Source organism: Centroberyx gerrardi, chromosome 9 (assembly GCF_048128805.1).
Source record: "Centroberyx gerrardi isolate f3 chromosome 9, fCenGer3.hap1.cur.20231027, whole genome shotgun sequence".
In the NCBI taxonomy this organism is placed as follows: Eukaryota; Metazoa; Chordata; class Actinopteri; order Beryciformes; family Berycidae; genus Centroberyx; species Centroberyx gerrardi.
The window spans coordinates 11,335,475-11,351,316 of record NC_136005.1 but is presented as its reverse complement, the minus strand read 5'-3'; the positions used below and the strand labels follow the sequence as shown (position 1 = coordinate 11,351,316).

Here is a 15,842-nt window from a genome sequence, read left to right as displayed (position 1 = left end):
GATCTTCTCACTCTTCTGCACCAAACCCAGTTGAAATCAGGTGCAAAAATCGAACTCTAAACTAAACCCAACAAAACCCACAAAATCACCAAGTGGCAAACATTGTAAATTATATCATTAGCCTGGCAACATGTCAGGAAGTCAGCTTAACTTTTGTCTTTGAGGAAAGAACATGCACAAAAATCAATCCCTGCCAATCCTTGTAATATCTGTGATGGATATCAAGTTTATGTGGACAGGAACAGAGCGACACACACCACACTGTAACGTGAACAAGGCTCAAACCCTTACAAAAAAGTCATATGTGAAAAACCACATGTGAATTCAAAGCTGGTTTTCATATGTGAACATGAATTTTCCCATTTCCCTTGTGAAAATGACATTTTCACCTGTGAATTGTCTCTTTGCATGTGAAATTACATTTTCACATGTGAAACTAATATTGTCATATGTACTTGCAGGTGAAAATGTGAAAAACTTTTCACCTATGAAAAATGAAAAGTAAAAACTTAGGCATGTGACGTCAGAATACAATGTGAAAACAGTTGTTCACACATGATGCAAAAGCATGTGGGATTTCACATGTGACTTTTTTGTAAGGGAGAGAAGTCGGTTCAGTTAGAGGCCGATTAAGAGAAGGGGATGATAATAACCAGGTGTCAGGTAGCTCCATTCACACGTTCTATTTTTGAATGGAAATCTTTGTTCACACCTCAGTCCCATGGCACTAAGGCCTATTACTAGGGCAGGAACTGACAACTTCCTGTCATGAACGCAGGGTAACCTAGGTAACCCTGCGTTCCCCAGCTAGATTCACTAGCTGTGCAAGCTAGATATCTCTCACAGCTAGGAGAAGATTTTTCAACAGTGATAACCATTGATACCAATTCTCAAACGCTTCCTTTTATGCTCTCTTAATTTAGATATATTTTTTGTGTAAAATTTGTACATTCAGTCTGCTGTTTTAAATACAATCACAGCAATCAGCCCACACTTTGAAGCTTGTCAGTACATTTTCACACGTAACAATGATACTACTTACAGATGTAACTAACTGTAAGGTCAATCTGGCAAGGAATATTTTCTTTTACTGGTTTGATCATACTCATGCTCAAAGCTGGAGTGGCTGGTATGAGTCCTTAGTTTGGTAAATAATCATACAGAAACGGATACAAATAACTAATTGCTTGATTCAAAAAGGAGGGCTTTTAATTAGAGAAAAACCCAGTGTCATCTACCACAAAAAGGCTTTACAGGCTCTCTGATTTTTTCCAAGAAAGAGTCATAGTGTAGAACCTGCTACCCTAATCATCGCTGTTGCTAATAACTAATTAGCACGATTCACCCTTCACCTCTCAGCCAAGGAGGCTTCAGCTGCTGGGGACTCTCATCCTGGCACAAAACGATGTCATGGTATCACCCGCTACTGCTGCACAGAGGAAGTGGCAGAGGTGAGATTTCTATCCCACTGAGCTGAGATAGAAATAAAAAAACAAGTGGCATGTGATTTCTTTTTCTTTTTTTTTCACCAATTACGCCTTCTAACTGTAAGGGCCGGCTGGAGAAGATTTGCAGCCTCAATTCTCACTGTGTGTAAAGAGAAGATGTCAGATTTCTGTCAGTAATGTGTTCTATTTTTACCGCCCATTATGTTCTGTTGGAGTATTAATGAGTTTGAGGCCACACACCATTGATCACTGCCTTCGTCATATAACTAGCACCATCACTAAATGCCCATCAGTCTCAGTTTGGTGGGTAACACTCCTGTGGTTCTTCCCTCTGTGATAATACAGTATATCTATCTTCTGTTTCCATCCGTTTACTCTCTTTTGAAGAAATGATGATGATGGAGTTGGTGAATTTCAGTCACAGCAGTTTCACTTTGGCCTGTCAGTATGTTGTCCATCATGTACACCACCATGATGCTCTTTTAGGACATTTATTCAAGCATCATTATACATGCTTCACATCCAGTGGGACTAGGCCTGTTTTGAGCAGCCCACATAAGAGTTGCTCTGCCTCATTTAAAGCAGATTCTATTTTCTTTTAACGCTTCCTTTAGTCATGTTTCTCATATATTTGCCAGAGTTGGGAAATCGATTTAACATCAACATATAACTTCACCCTTTGTACACTATTTGCATCAGGCCCTGTTTGTTTTTCTCTCGCTCCTAGCTCACAGCAGCACGACTCCCCCTCACTATCACGCCTTGCAATAGTAGGTTTTGAACCCTGTAATTAGGCAAAGATACTCGCCGCTGTGCCCCAGAGTGCCTTGCTGGCAGTGGATATTTCTCAACAGGTCTTTACTCCCCGCCAGGTTTGATGCGTGACCGGTATTCAATCGCTTGGCCCGAGGCGTGACCGTGCGGCGCGAACACGAGTCACAGCACGGAAATATCACAGTGTAGCCGGTTCGGTTTCAATAAGCCCCTCCTCACATGGTAATTAACCAGTCATATCTCTCTTCTCTTAATAAAAACAGCTGGAGTAATCCTATTGTCCATTTTGCACGGATACTATATAGGCCTGCAGTAGGCTAATGATCAGCAAAAGTATAAGCTATAACATTTTATAGGATTAGTGTAGGAATACAGGAGATAATAAATAGACTTACCATAAAGTATGATAGGATCACTGTAAACTCATTATTGAGTATCATAGACACAATGCAAGTCGCTGTAGGAATATTATAGTGAATATTCCATAGGATTTACAGAAAACCTAATGTTCAACATAATTGGTCTACATAATCTCCACTCCTCGGGGTGGAGGCCGGGGCAGGCTATCTAATATTCGTTGAAATTATGTTTTATTAAATTATGAGCCTATCAATTACATTAGCATGATTACGTTTTGTTCCTGTCAGCACACCGTTTGTTAACCCCATCTGCAAATAAAAGTGGAATGTGCGGGGTTGGACAGAGGTTAGGAGAGGCTTTCTGATCTGTGTGCTGTGTGGCGGTCGCATCAGGACACACAGCACATCTAGTTGTCTTCTCCTCTGCTCTTACAGTGCGGGGAAAGAGATGCTTCCTTCACCGTCCTCCTGCAGAGACGAGGGGGCACACGATAGAGGATTTTCTTTTCGCCCGTGTGACATGTAGTTGACAGCTTGTTGTGTCCGCGTTGCGTGTTTTGGAGACGACCAAAGGGAAAATGTTGTTCCAAATGCGAAAAGTTTTTTCCGTCGTGCTTTTACGCATGCAGTAGTGCTGATTGTGGTAGGTGGTGAACAGAGGAGAGGAGAGGAGGGAAGAGGAGAGGAAAGGGAAGACAGAAGTGATCAGATGTTTAAAAGGAGTCAGTGGACTATTGCTCGTTTGTTGATTTGAAATCAATGGATCATCCTGCTCTTCTTCTTTTCACTCAGGGGATTGAGGATGGCCGCTCTGAAGACGTGACCTGTTGCGGCTTTTCTGTGCGCTATTACAAGTAGGATTTGGATGGATAAAACGCTGCAAAATGGACCGTACACACCGAGTTTTGAGAGCTTACGATTTCAGTTAAGACGCCGGAGTGTTAAATGATGCAAATTTGAATTATTTTTGGATCGGTGTCCTGTTTTACGCAGAGCGCACTTGAGGGGGAAAACGACGTGTTGCTTTGTCTGGGCTCCTCACTGGAGCGAAGACGTTACACACTGGACAGAAAGCCGTGAAGGTTTTTAACTGAAGTGTTAGAACACTGGACACGATGTTTTTGTGAATAAAATTAGCCTACTGATGGACTAAAGCTGGTCAAGATCTCCCCCCTCCATTGCTGTCAGACCGAGCGCCGCACCGCGCCCTGCTTTCTAGGAGAACATAACCTCCTTTCCCTCCCTGACTCTCTCTTCTCTCCCGTTTTGGTTTGCTTTTGGCAGAATGGCCCGGTTCGGAGACGACGTCCCGGGCTTGTTGAGCTCTGGGGATGGGGGTTCCGAGCGCAACCGCAACCGGGATGGGGCCGCCGTGTCCACAGGTGGCATCTCCCCAGCATTCAAGCAGACCAAAGCGCAGCGTGCCCGCACCATGGCCCTGTACAACCCCATCCCCGTCAGGCAGAACTGCTTCACCGTCAACAGGTCCCTCTTCATCTTCGGGGAGGACAACGTGGTCAGGAAGTACGCCAAGAAAATCATAGAGTGGCCATATCCTTTCTGCTTAGGGTGGAAATGAAGTGGGTAAGGTGTGATACACGTTAACACTCACCAAGACGCGCAAACAGGCACGTAGGAGAGAAATTAAAAGGTGGGTAAACTCCAGCTGGTGATCAACAAACAACCAACAATAGAAACCAAAATCAATCATATTTCCAGAAAAGCATAACTCATAAAACTTACATCAGTTGGATACTACTTTCTCTGATATACAGCTATGAATTTACTTGATTAAGATTTCTGCCAGCCTAAAAAGGAGGCTAAACTGTATTTTGCGAATAAAAAGAGATTAGGTGGGTTTACCCTCCACTAGCTACATCCCTGGCAACAAGTAAACAGTTATGTTTTCAAACAGGCAAATGCCCTTTTCCACTGTTGCCATATGTTTCGCTGTGCGCCATTGAAGCAAATTCAGCACCATGGACAGCACACACACCCACAAACACACACACACACAAACACACACGAGGGAGAAGGGAAATTCAAAATCCTGGCTGCAACTTCCCTCATAACCCCCCCACCCCCACCACCCCCCCCGCCCCTTCACACACACACACACACAGAGGTCCAAAGAGCTTATAGAGTGTCATCAGTGTTTTGAGTTCAGCCTCATTCACCTCTTCTGCTTTGTATCTCGGTTGAATTGTTTCTTGCGGCTCTGTGATTCTGCTGTGTCTGTGTGTGATTGATTGATTGATCAAACACATTTCAGTGTTTTAATCCCACCGGCTGAATGTAATGACAGGAGTCACGGCCACATAGTACTGAGATGACTCAGACTGGCCAATGTGAAGTCATGGATTCATGACTGACTTGCCTTATCTTGAATAACTGTTGGTTATGTCTCATATTCCCTATGGCCACCACAGATAATCTTAAAAAACAGTTAAAATCAACACTCACTCTTCAGTTTTGAAAGATTTACCTGCTAACAGCAGAGAACACATTTAATAAGATAGAATAGAATAGAATAGAATAGAATAGAATAGAATAGAACAATGATGTTTTAAGCCATGATGGTTGGCCCTGCCTTACTTCACCAAAGAAGCACGACCTAATGGACAAGATATATGAGGTTCAATACAGAAGGCACTCTCTTACAAACAAATAGTTAACAGTTAATAAAATAATATTGATGTAAATCTTCTGCAGTGTATGACTGTAGCTGCATAGAGAGAAACAAAAATTCATAGGGGAGGAGTCAGTGGAAAGTGGATTAGACTGACACACAGGCCGTTTTCTATTCTCATGTATGGCGGTTTGTCTTTTCTGTCAACAGGAGGCTATGTAGCGCTGCTGTAACTAGCATAAACACTGTCTCTCCCAGTGAGTAATGTAGATAATTGAATGGTAGATTCAAACTAATTTTCAGGATCCAACCTCCTGACTCATGAAAGTTGCAATACTAAAATTTAGCTGTCACTATCTGCCCAAACACTGTCAATGAACCAGAGAGTGGCATTATCCAAATCCGTATAACACTTTTATTAACTTTTTGCTGTTACATTCATGATTACTTGGCCACTTGCCAAAACCCAATGACTCACTCGTCTGTTACTGAAAAGGGACTGAAAAGGGAAAACTCTGGTTTCCTCAGCCTGTTGTTGAGGAGAACCACACGCTAAATGTCCATTGGTGGTGTCTTTGTGCTGCTGTAGTGCAGCTCACCAGGTGTCTCGGCCAGGTGTGGCCTCTCCACCGCTATTGTTCAGCTCCATTCAGCAGCTTCCTGACTGACTGACTGGCCTGCTGACTTTAATAACCCAGCAAATAGAATGGGCATGCTTCTATTGTTCAGCAGAGTCTATTGTTGTTTTCTTTGGGTTTACACATTCATTGAAGTGATTAAAAATAGAAAGTGGGTGAAAACGTGATGGAAAAAAGGTTGAGGTGTGTTTGCGTTGGGTGTAGTGTTACAGATATTTGTGCCCTCCAGCGGTTGGGATATTTTTAATGTTAGTACAGGCACCTTTACCTTAGAAATGGCACACAACAGAATTCCAGTTTTGGACCATATTTACTTATGAATTATACTCTATGGAAAAAGTATATGACAAGAAATGGCTTTAAATCAGAATATTATTTATTTAGCAACATCCCCGAACTGAAGTCTGTCCGTGACCAGAAGGAAAGCGGCCAGACTAAATAACCTTCATGTTAATGTGTTGTTGTGGAGGGAGTGTCCCATTACATCTAATGAGCTCAACTGTATCTGATTAACAGACATTAACAGGCATTATATGTAATGATGTCTGATTGCTGTGTCGTATAGTATTATATCAAGTCATTAGTCACTGAGTCATCTTATTTCATATTGTTTCCTATTGTGGTTTTGAAGGGAGTGATGCTGAGCAGGTGGTTGAGCTTCTGGTCAATATCCACTCTTTCTGTGAGGAGAGGCTCGCTAACATGCATGTGGATCATGTTTGAGGTGTGAAGATTCAAACACAACATCTACAGGAGTACGCACATCCATGTATACAGTACATACACATTTCCTACATACGGATGCACATACACATACTGTATCCATGCATACATTTGCATACAAATACACACGCATAGAGAAAACTGGTACTCACACTGCTCTATCATCTTAGTGCTCACATATACATAAGAGCACCAACACAATCAGACAACCAAGCACCCTCGCCTCACATATATGCACACACACTCAAGCACGCACACATACGCACACACACACACACACACACACACACACGCACAATCTCAGCACGACATCTCCTAAAGGTCAGCCTTGTGTTTAGAGCACAACGGGCCGCTGTCACCCTGCCATAAGTGGCTCTTTCTTTCTGAGTGTTCAATTAACAGCGGTTGATCAATGCAGGAATTATCTAGAGGCTTCCGTGGCCCGGGCGTAACATAGGAGCCTCAGTGGTGTGTGTGGGCTTCCGAGTGCACGAGCGTGTGGATGTGGCCGTGAGGGGTGAGGGGTGATTGTGTGCGCGCTCGTATGTGTGAGTTCTGCCTGGCAGCCTACCTGCGGCGGCAGTCGATGCGAGGCCGGTCGGGGGCTGGCAGGGAAGAGGCAGGGCTAATGAAGCACATGGCCCAAGTTGAGTGCTGCGGGCCTGGAGAGGCTGGCAGCTGCTCCTCCTGTCTGATCCCTACTGGGAGGCCCCCGCAGTGGGAAGTTTCCCAGTGAGAAGGTACACCTCTAAATAATTGATTGTTGGATTTAATAGAGTTTGTTTCATCGGTGCATGCGGAAATAACCATGTGTTAGTGAGACATGGCCGCTGGTAACCGATATTTTCCAGTCATTTCCGGCATAAGACAGGGGTGTGGTTTTTCTTTTTTTTCAGGTTTATTTTGGAAACACAACTCTCATTCATTTTGAATTAGAGAAGAATGTCTTTATGCTTTTCCCTGCTTTGTTGGGTGCTACCTAGAGTTTTAAGGTGACACTAGTTGAAAATATGGCACTAGTATAAATAGCCTTGACTCTTGTGTTATTCGCAGACATTTTGCCATGCACTCTGCTAGGCATGCATTGTTCTTCAATCCAACAATCTGCTGACAGAAAGTTCATATTCTCAATCCACAAAACATCAGACTTGAGGTATGTCCCACCATTCTTAAAGCCCTTCTTCTCACGGTCCATCAAGACTACTGGCCGTAGAACGGCTGTATATCCACCTGCCTCTACATTTCCTGACCTAGAGGTGTGTATAAGAACAAAACAATCATTTCAGGCTATGGCTCGGAGCTGACACGGGTTAGTCGGAGGGCTGTCGTGTGTGAATAGGACTGACTGAGCTATGGCCACATTCATCCTCAGGATTAACTGGCTGGTTCAGGCCGGAGGCTCAGATGGAGGTGGAGTGGACCTGAAAGTAGATTCAGGACCGAGAGCCAGTCGAGCTCTGGACTGTATCAGACGTATTTGTTGCAAGGTAGCTTTTAAACACTGTTTGCTCCAGTTCAGTCTAGTATTGTTCAGTTGTTTACACATTTTATGACACATATTTTAATTAGCCCCTCAGTTACAAAGCTGTGGTCAGCTTTGTTGCCTATAGATACACAAAGGAAGAGAAATATCGCTCAGTTTAAGAATCCAGGGTGTTATTTTGGGGGGATATAACAGTAGAGTCATTACAATATTTATGTCCAATCATACCTAAGCTAGAGAGCTCAGTAACCCTGATGTCATGCAGGTGTAGAGCCTTAGGCGGCTTCATTGTCAGTGAATAGCACACTGACTTAATTTTGCACTCAAACATTGCCTACATTTGTACATGCAAAAGAGCTTATATATTATAATGTCATCTCTCCTGAACCAGAAAACATACCTGTATCCTCAGAAATGTACTAAAATTCACCGTCACATTTTCCATTTTGTCCTTTTAATTTTTTATTCTTTCCCCAGCCTTAAATATAGTTAAATATAGTGAATTTGCCTTATCATCAGTTTACTTCTTTGTATCACTCCAACTGGAGAGTACACCCCTGATTTTCCTCTATGTTTGTATATATAATCCTGCCCTCTGTACTCTGCATAACAAACACACATACACACACACACACACACACACGCTGCAGCCGACTCACAGACTTCCAATAAGCTAGGCTCAGATGCCTGTGATTCATTTTGATTTTCACCCCTGTGTAATAATAATAACATGGGGCTTGAATCCAATCTGGGCTTCGGCGTGTTCACAGATGCACCGCGCATCACGCTCCATCTCTGTGTCTATTTTTACACGCATGTTTGAGAGTCGAGGCAGAGCGCCATCGTCACTGTGACTCACAGCGTCCCTCACGAGACGCCTCCTTACCGAGGCTGGCTGACGATTCGTGACGTCACGCAGCACCGAGACGGATAGGTTGGTTTTGGTTAAAGACACTTGTTGAGTGGGGTGAAGTATTGTGAACAGACTTCCCACTGGACATGGAATTTCATGGAATTTCATGGGATTTTGGGAGGTGTGTGTTCCAGTCAGGGAAAGTCAGGGAATTTGATTCATTCTCTGGGGAAGTAAGGGAATATCAGGGAATTTTACAAATCGGTCACTTTGCAGGAATTTACCAGAATGTATTTTACAACGTGTTTCTCACATTCACTGCATTAGCTGGTGGTTTGTACACACTGTATAGCAGCTTCTCCACAGCAGTTGTAGAAACAAGACTCTTTACCCCTATAGAACTTTTATGAGCTGAAAAACAACTTTAACAAACCAGGAAGGAACTAAATCTTTAGGTCATGGAAGTGTGCCGACTTGGAAAGTGAGTGATGGAAAGTTATGGAAAAGTCATGAAATTTTACATCAGAGATCTGTGTGTTCTGTTGAGCAGCCTATGTGTATTTATATGTACAGTATATGTATATGTATATGTACTATATGTATTAGTTTGTGTTTGCAAATAAAAAATAATATTATGGGGCCTTAGGTATGCGACCATCCTATGGTGGCAACAGCTACATGGTTTATCAATGCATTTTAGACAATGTCTGCTAATTTTCACCATCAGTCCTTGGAGCAACAGGTTATGTGCACTTGCTGAGGGGCACTTAAGCAGCTTCAGACACCGTTGTTGCTGGGGATCAAACTATCAACCCATCTATTTCTTGGCACCCTCTTTGCCCAATCTGCCAACCTGACACCTTGTTTTATTTTGGGCCGTTGTTCCCCCATTTATACTTTCGCATGATTAGGCACAGACAGCAGATTCACACCTGGGGTCTCATTTAAAAGTTTGTTATGCAGAGATATATGTTTTCTTAAAAACTTCCTGTCATTACTCAATGTATTAATGGTATAGACATAATTTTTACTTGTTTTGATCATGTTCTTGGAAATGACTGCACAGTTTAATCCAGGATAAAGTAAAAAAACATTTTTATAAATGAGGCCTTTGGCAAGTCCTTGTTCAGTTGACAACCTCATTCATCTGAGTGAGATTAAAACGCTGGCCAAGGTCCCTCATGTTGTGCTCTAAATTAGCCTCAGATACAGCATTGAGCCGTAGCTTAAGTATGTGTATCGGCTTCTGTGTGTGTGGGTGTGCGTGTGCGTGCGTGCGTGTGTGTGTGTGTGTGTGTGTGTATGGAGCCATAGATACATGGGAGCCAGAGATAGTTCAGCTGCCCGGTAACCATCTTGTGGCATTGACTTTTGGCTGGGAGAGAAGCCCGTTGCCGTGGATACCTCTCTCCTCTCTCCTTCTGTCTTCATCTTCTCTCTTTTCTTCCCCTCCTCACCTCCCCGTCCCTCCTCCCGTCTCCTCTCCCCCTCCTCCTGTTTGTTGAGTGTGTTTGAGGGAATGCGGGGTGTGGCTGGCTGGCTGCCGCTGAGAGCTCTCACTGTGGCTAAAGCCTTGCTGGTGATTGTAGGGGAGTGAATCAGAAGATCCACTTCACTTCTTAAAAAGAGAAAAACAAACTGTGAGCCCCCAGACTGAGACAGACATTATGTAGTAAGCCGCTCTTTGTAATCTCTCATCATCTACTGGATGCTGATGGCTGCTGTGGTTTTGAACAATTCAGTGATTGTCTTGCAAACACTGAGTCAATGTGCGGCGCAGCCCAGGTTTGAGCTAGAATCCCTGAAGGCTGGTGGGAGTCAGATTGTATTTGCTCTGTTTATTTAGCTTCTCATCGCTCACATGTCCCTGGATAACCCTGCTAGGTACAGCTGCCAGCACAACATCGATCTGTCCGCTGTCCACTGCCGTCACTCTTATTCGCTCTCATTGCCTCCTTCCAACCCACCTATTTCTCAAGCTCCCCCGTCTCTCTCTATATAACCGTCTTCTTCTCCTTCACTGATCACCCTTTTTTCCCCCTCATCGCTCTGTTTACCGTTTCGTTCTTCTCCCTTATTTCTCCCTCTCTCCACTCTGCAGATTTAAGCTCCCTTGCTTCCTACCTCTTCTGCACATAACCAGGAGAAAGAGCACAGCCCACGCATCGCATTAGATAAAGAGCACATTGCTGGCTTAGCTCAACCTCAGAGCTGCTTGAGTTGAACCGTCAACCGGCAGAGGTCTGCTGGTGCAGGCTGGGAAGCTTGTAGTAAGAGTGACCCTATTTGTAGGATCAGGTTTCTGGCCCACCCACTCATCCCTCTTCGATAAGCCTTCGATTGCCTGTGTGTGCGTGCGTGTGTGTGTGTGTGTGTGTGTGTGTGTGTGTGTGTGTGTGTGTGTGTGTCCCTGTCTGTTGCAGCTGTCCTCAGATAAGGTAGAGGCACTGTCTGGATGAGTCTCTGGCCCCCAGGCTTATAACATGCCAGGTTAATGCTGTTTCATACAGAGGAATCAATGTTTGTCTGTTTATCTCTACTTACATTATATTATAGTGAAGTTGCAGTGCTGGTGGCTTTGATTTAATTAACTAAAATAATTCTGTCCTATCCTGAATCCGTGTGATTTGACGTGAAAAAGCAACATATATTGTAAAATGGCAGTTATGATCAATTGAATGCTGTGTAGAAGAGAGGAGAGGAGAGGATTTACTGCTTCCTACCATTTGCTCTGCATTGCATGGTTCCACAGCTCTACTAGCCTATAACGAGACAGAATACATACGGTACATGCTGCAGATTCATCCTGACAGCTTGCCAGTGGCATCGATGTTGTCAGTTGGTGAATTGAGAGCAAACTTTCTGTGCCCTATAGAAGGTATAATAACATTCCTGGTGTCATTTTTACTCCACACACATTTTCAAAACTACTGGCATCCTCTGATTAATAGACTGCATTGGTTTTGTGTTTGATTTGATTTGGTGTATATCTCTTTCCCTTTCAAACTGTGAATAATCCATATGTCACTTTAAGGTAAATCAGCAGATACTACCAGAAAGTCAGCATTAGTTAGGTTTAAATGTTTGGTAAGCTCCTTAACCTTGGCCTTCCACTCCGTTTGAGTACATGATCCTTGCCACCATCATCGCCAACTGCATCGTCTTGGCTCTGGAGCAGCACCTGCCAGGAGAGGACAAAACACCCATGTCTAAGAGACTGGTGAGACACACACACATACACACACACACACACACACGCACAGGCACACACTTCACAATCTGCTTTCAAGTCACTCAGATCAATCAAAACTGCAATTCATATAATTACGATGGAGCCTTCATTCTCAGAAATAAACAAAGAACCTTTTTATTGCAAAAAATTTCAAATTGACCCCAACCATGACACACAGCCGCATGCACACAGTCCTTCAATTTCAGTTCAGTTTGTTGTTGTTGTTAAAAATCAGTCTGCCTATCTGACTTTTCTCTCACTTTGCACCAACAGGAAAAGACGGAGCCCTACTTCATAGGGATGTTCTGTTTTGAGGCGGGGATAAAGATCATCGCCCTGGGGTTTGTATTCCATAAAGGCTCCTACCTCAGGAACGGATGGAACGTCATGGACTTCATAGTGGTCCTCAGTGGGTGAGTGCAGCTGAGTGTGTGTGCGTGTGTGTGTGTGTTTATACTGTATGGTATTTGGATGCAGATCTGTGAAGAGGGATTAGCATTATCAGTTCATAGGAGTGGTTGCTGTGTGAGATGCAGTGTATTCTAAACACCTGATGTGCCATATTCAGGTAAAAGATTGAGGGATGTGGCTTTTCAAATGTTTACAGGCTTTTTTGGACACACAGCTCACAGTTGTTTCTAATGGGCATGGTTGCTCAAGTTTGGCCAATACCTTGCTTTGCATTGCTTGAGATGAAGTTCCTTGTTGTTTGTTGGTCTTTACTGAATGTTGATTACACCTACAGTTTGTTTTCTATGGTCCGAATCACAGTTGAAAAGTTTGCTTTGTTGCATTTTTGTATTTGGTTCATTTAGGTTCACACTGCCAAATTACAAGCGAGCCAGGGCTTGTAAACAAACACACATGGACTCACAAGTAGCTTGTTTATTGGACAGAGTTTTGGTAACCTGTAATCCCAACAGGTTAGAGGTGTTGGCGCTGGAGGGGAAATCAAATCTGATTCTAGTCCGTCACTTGCATACTTAAGTACTGCTGGGAAATGTGTTCATTTCACCTCATCTTGACTCCAAGTTTTCCCTCGGTTCATTTTGTTCTGCTAGGCTTTTCAAGCATGAGTAAATGCAGGCTATCAGATTTCAATATCCATCTCCTTATACCGATAAAACCTTATATTTTGGAATAATTTCCTGCAATTCGCTTGGAAGAGGACAGAGACCCGCATTTTAAGGCAGTCTTGGTGCGGTTATTTGGTCTGCACCCAAGTTCAAATGGCATCGTTCACACCTGTTCCAGAGTTCAAATAAACCGCTCCAAACATGCTTGATGTGAACGCACCCTAAGTAACAGCCTGACTGACCCCAGTAGGATTGTATTTGTGTTTTATTTCCTGTTTGGAGAAGAATTAGATGAAGATCAGGGTGTGATACTGAATCCTCATGCATCAGATACCACTTAAAACATCAATTTACATGTACATTCACATAGTGTGTTAACAGGTTTTGCTAACATACAGTAGTTTTGGAAATCAATGTGTTAAACTCACCCACATGAGGAGGCAGCATGCACCTCTCCACTTGCCAATGCTGGATTTATTTTCCTTCATTTACTTAATTCATTACCTCAGAGTCATTGGAGAGATTCAAACTAGTGTAGCAGAACTTGAGGCTTAAGTGCAACCTGTTGCTACCTGAACACAATGTTGGACCAAACTGAACACAGAAGCAGTGAAGTGATGCCAACAGCAGCTGTAGACTGTTGTGAGGAGGTTACAGCTTGTGCTTTCCTATAATCCATCATCTCATTCTGTGTAGTTACAATACATGAATTATGGCTCATACCAGTTTATCTATTCTGTGAGGGAAAGGTGTTACATTTAAAGGGCATTTTATAGCAGTTGCCTTTTCAAGAGAGGTAAAGTGACTCACTGTCAGAGCAGAAAGAGGAAATGTTTATGGTTTTAAAGGAGGAGCTTGATGAAACAGTCGATTAACCTTGATACCTCACACACTCACACTCACACACACACACACACACGGATGAAATATTAATAAATCCATAGCGCAGAAAGTACAAAGGGTGTCAGACAGGTTCTTAGAGAATTCTACATGATTCTGGCTGTTCCATTATTGATGAGCCGAGCTGAGGCTCTGAACGATACCCAGCGCTTCGTCAGAGAGAGGAGGAGGGAGAGGGAGGGAGGTGGGGGAGAGAAAGGGTGTAAGGAGGAGTGACATAAGGAGAAGTGTTGTGGAAGACAGTAGGGAAGTGTGCGGTCAGTCGCCCCCAGCCTCCTCAGCCTGTTGATCATTTGACGTGTGACAGCGGCGAAGACACTCAGCCCCACGGCGAGCTACTAGGACCAAAATTAGAAGCTTAATTAAAACACAGCGAGACAGACACACTGGATGCTAATGGATTGTTCTAATCTCACCTTTCTGAAGGGGGGGGAGAGAGAGAGAGAGATAGAGAGAGGGAGATAGAGAGGCAGAGAGAGAGAGAGAGAGAGGCCTGCCTAGTCTTACTTTTCCCATGGATGACAGATGTTGTAATCAGACTTTACTTTGTAGTGTGTACTTTACAGTGAGTTGTGTTTAGACTGGGCAATCCTTATTCATGTGTTTGCCGTCTTCTGGGACAGTGGTCAGTGCGTGCTTCTCTACGTCCGTTTGGTATTTTCAAATGACCGATTCTGATGTTAGAAACACAAACCGTAATTTTCTCTGCAATTCACAGAACCCATTTTCCATCAGTCGTAGTAATATGAAGGAATCTCTAGACATGCCCGGTAAACAGCCGGTAAACAGCCAAAGCGTTTATTCTTCCCTTATCTGCTATGGATTGAATTAGAACCTCATTGTGATTTCGGGATGAGACATTCTCTATCTGGATGTAATTGCCTTGCAGGTCTCATTTTATTAATATTCAGCATGATGAAGTGAGCTGTAGATAGACCCCTTTCTAAATTATCATTCTGGCCACAGCAAAGATGAATTAATGAAAACGTTCTCTCGCTCTCTTGCTCTTTCTCTCTCGCTCTCTCTCAAACACACACACACACACACACATACACAGACCCTTCACACACGTACAGATACACACACACATATGCTCACTCATAGGCCATCGCCCGAGGTTTGCAACCTTATTAGGGAGTGAGTGAAGATTATGAGATCTGCTGGTAATATTAGATGAGTCACCGCCGCTGTCTATCAGTCAGTAATTAACAGACCTTTGCAGACAGGAAGGGTCACAGACACAAATAAGCAACAGACACAGTCTACAAGCATATTTTATTAGTCTATTTTGTCTCATTTTCATCTTTATACAAAGGAATAAGGGACAATTCTTATATTTGTGGTATTATGTGTATTTGTGGTTCTAGGCAACCATAGTCCATATGCAAGAAATTTGTATTTAAGTATAATACCTGGTACATCACTTTAACAAACATTTCAAATGAAATGTATTGGATCTGCCTGGATGTATTAACTGTTTGTGTTTACTAGCCAACAGCCAAACACATCTGTGTGATAACAGCACACTGCCAGGATGAGCTGTCTGATTCCCACTGGGCCACCTATATAAATATATATGCAGTCAAGACACTGTAACATGCTTTGCACTAAATAGCAAATCACTGCTGTTGAATGAAAACCTTGTAAATTGTAAACTTTTCAGGAACTAAAAAGAGATTTCCTTACAGCCAGTGATGCATTTTTGAAATTACAGAATGTGTTCTGAA

At 43.1% G+C, this 15,842-nt stretch overlaps 1 protein-coding gene across 1 annotated transcript in view; it reads left to right on the top strand.

The window, feature by feature from the left end:
• The first annotated feature begins 3,865 nt into the window (after nt 1-3,865).
• Nucleotides 3,866-15,842, top strand: part of cacna1ea (calcium channel, voltage-dependent, R type, alpha 1E subunit a) — a 64,483-nt gene continuing 52,506 nt past the window's right edge. Inside the window, exons 1-3 of the mRNA XM_071921764.2 lie at nt 3,866-4,132; nt 12,022-12,127; nt 12,413-12,552. Coding sequence (XP_071777865.2) covers nt 3,867-4,132; nt 12,022-12,127; nt 12,413-12,552 — 512 coding nt within the window. The 5' untranslated portion in view covers nt 3,866. The remainder of the gene's footprint in view (nt 4,133-12,021; nt 12,128-12,412; nt 12,553-15,842) is intronic.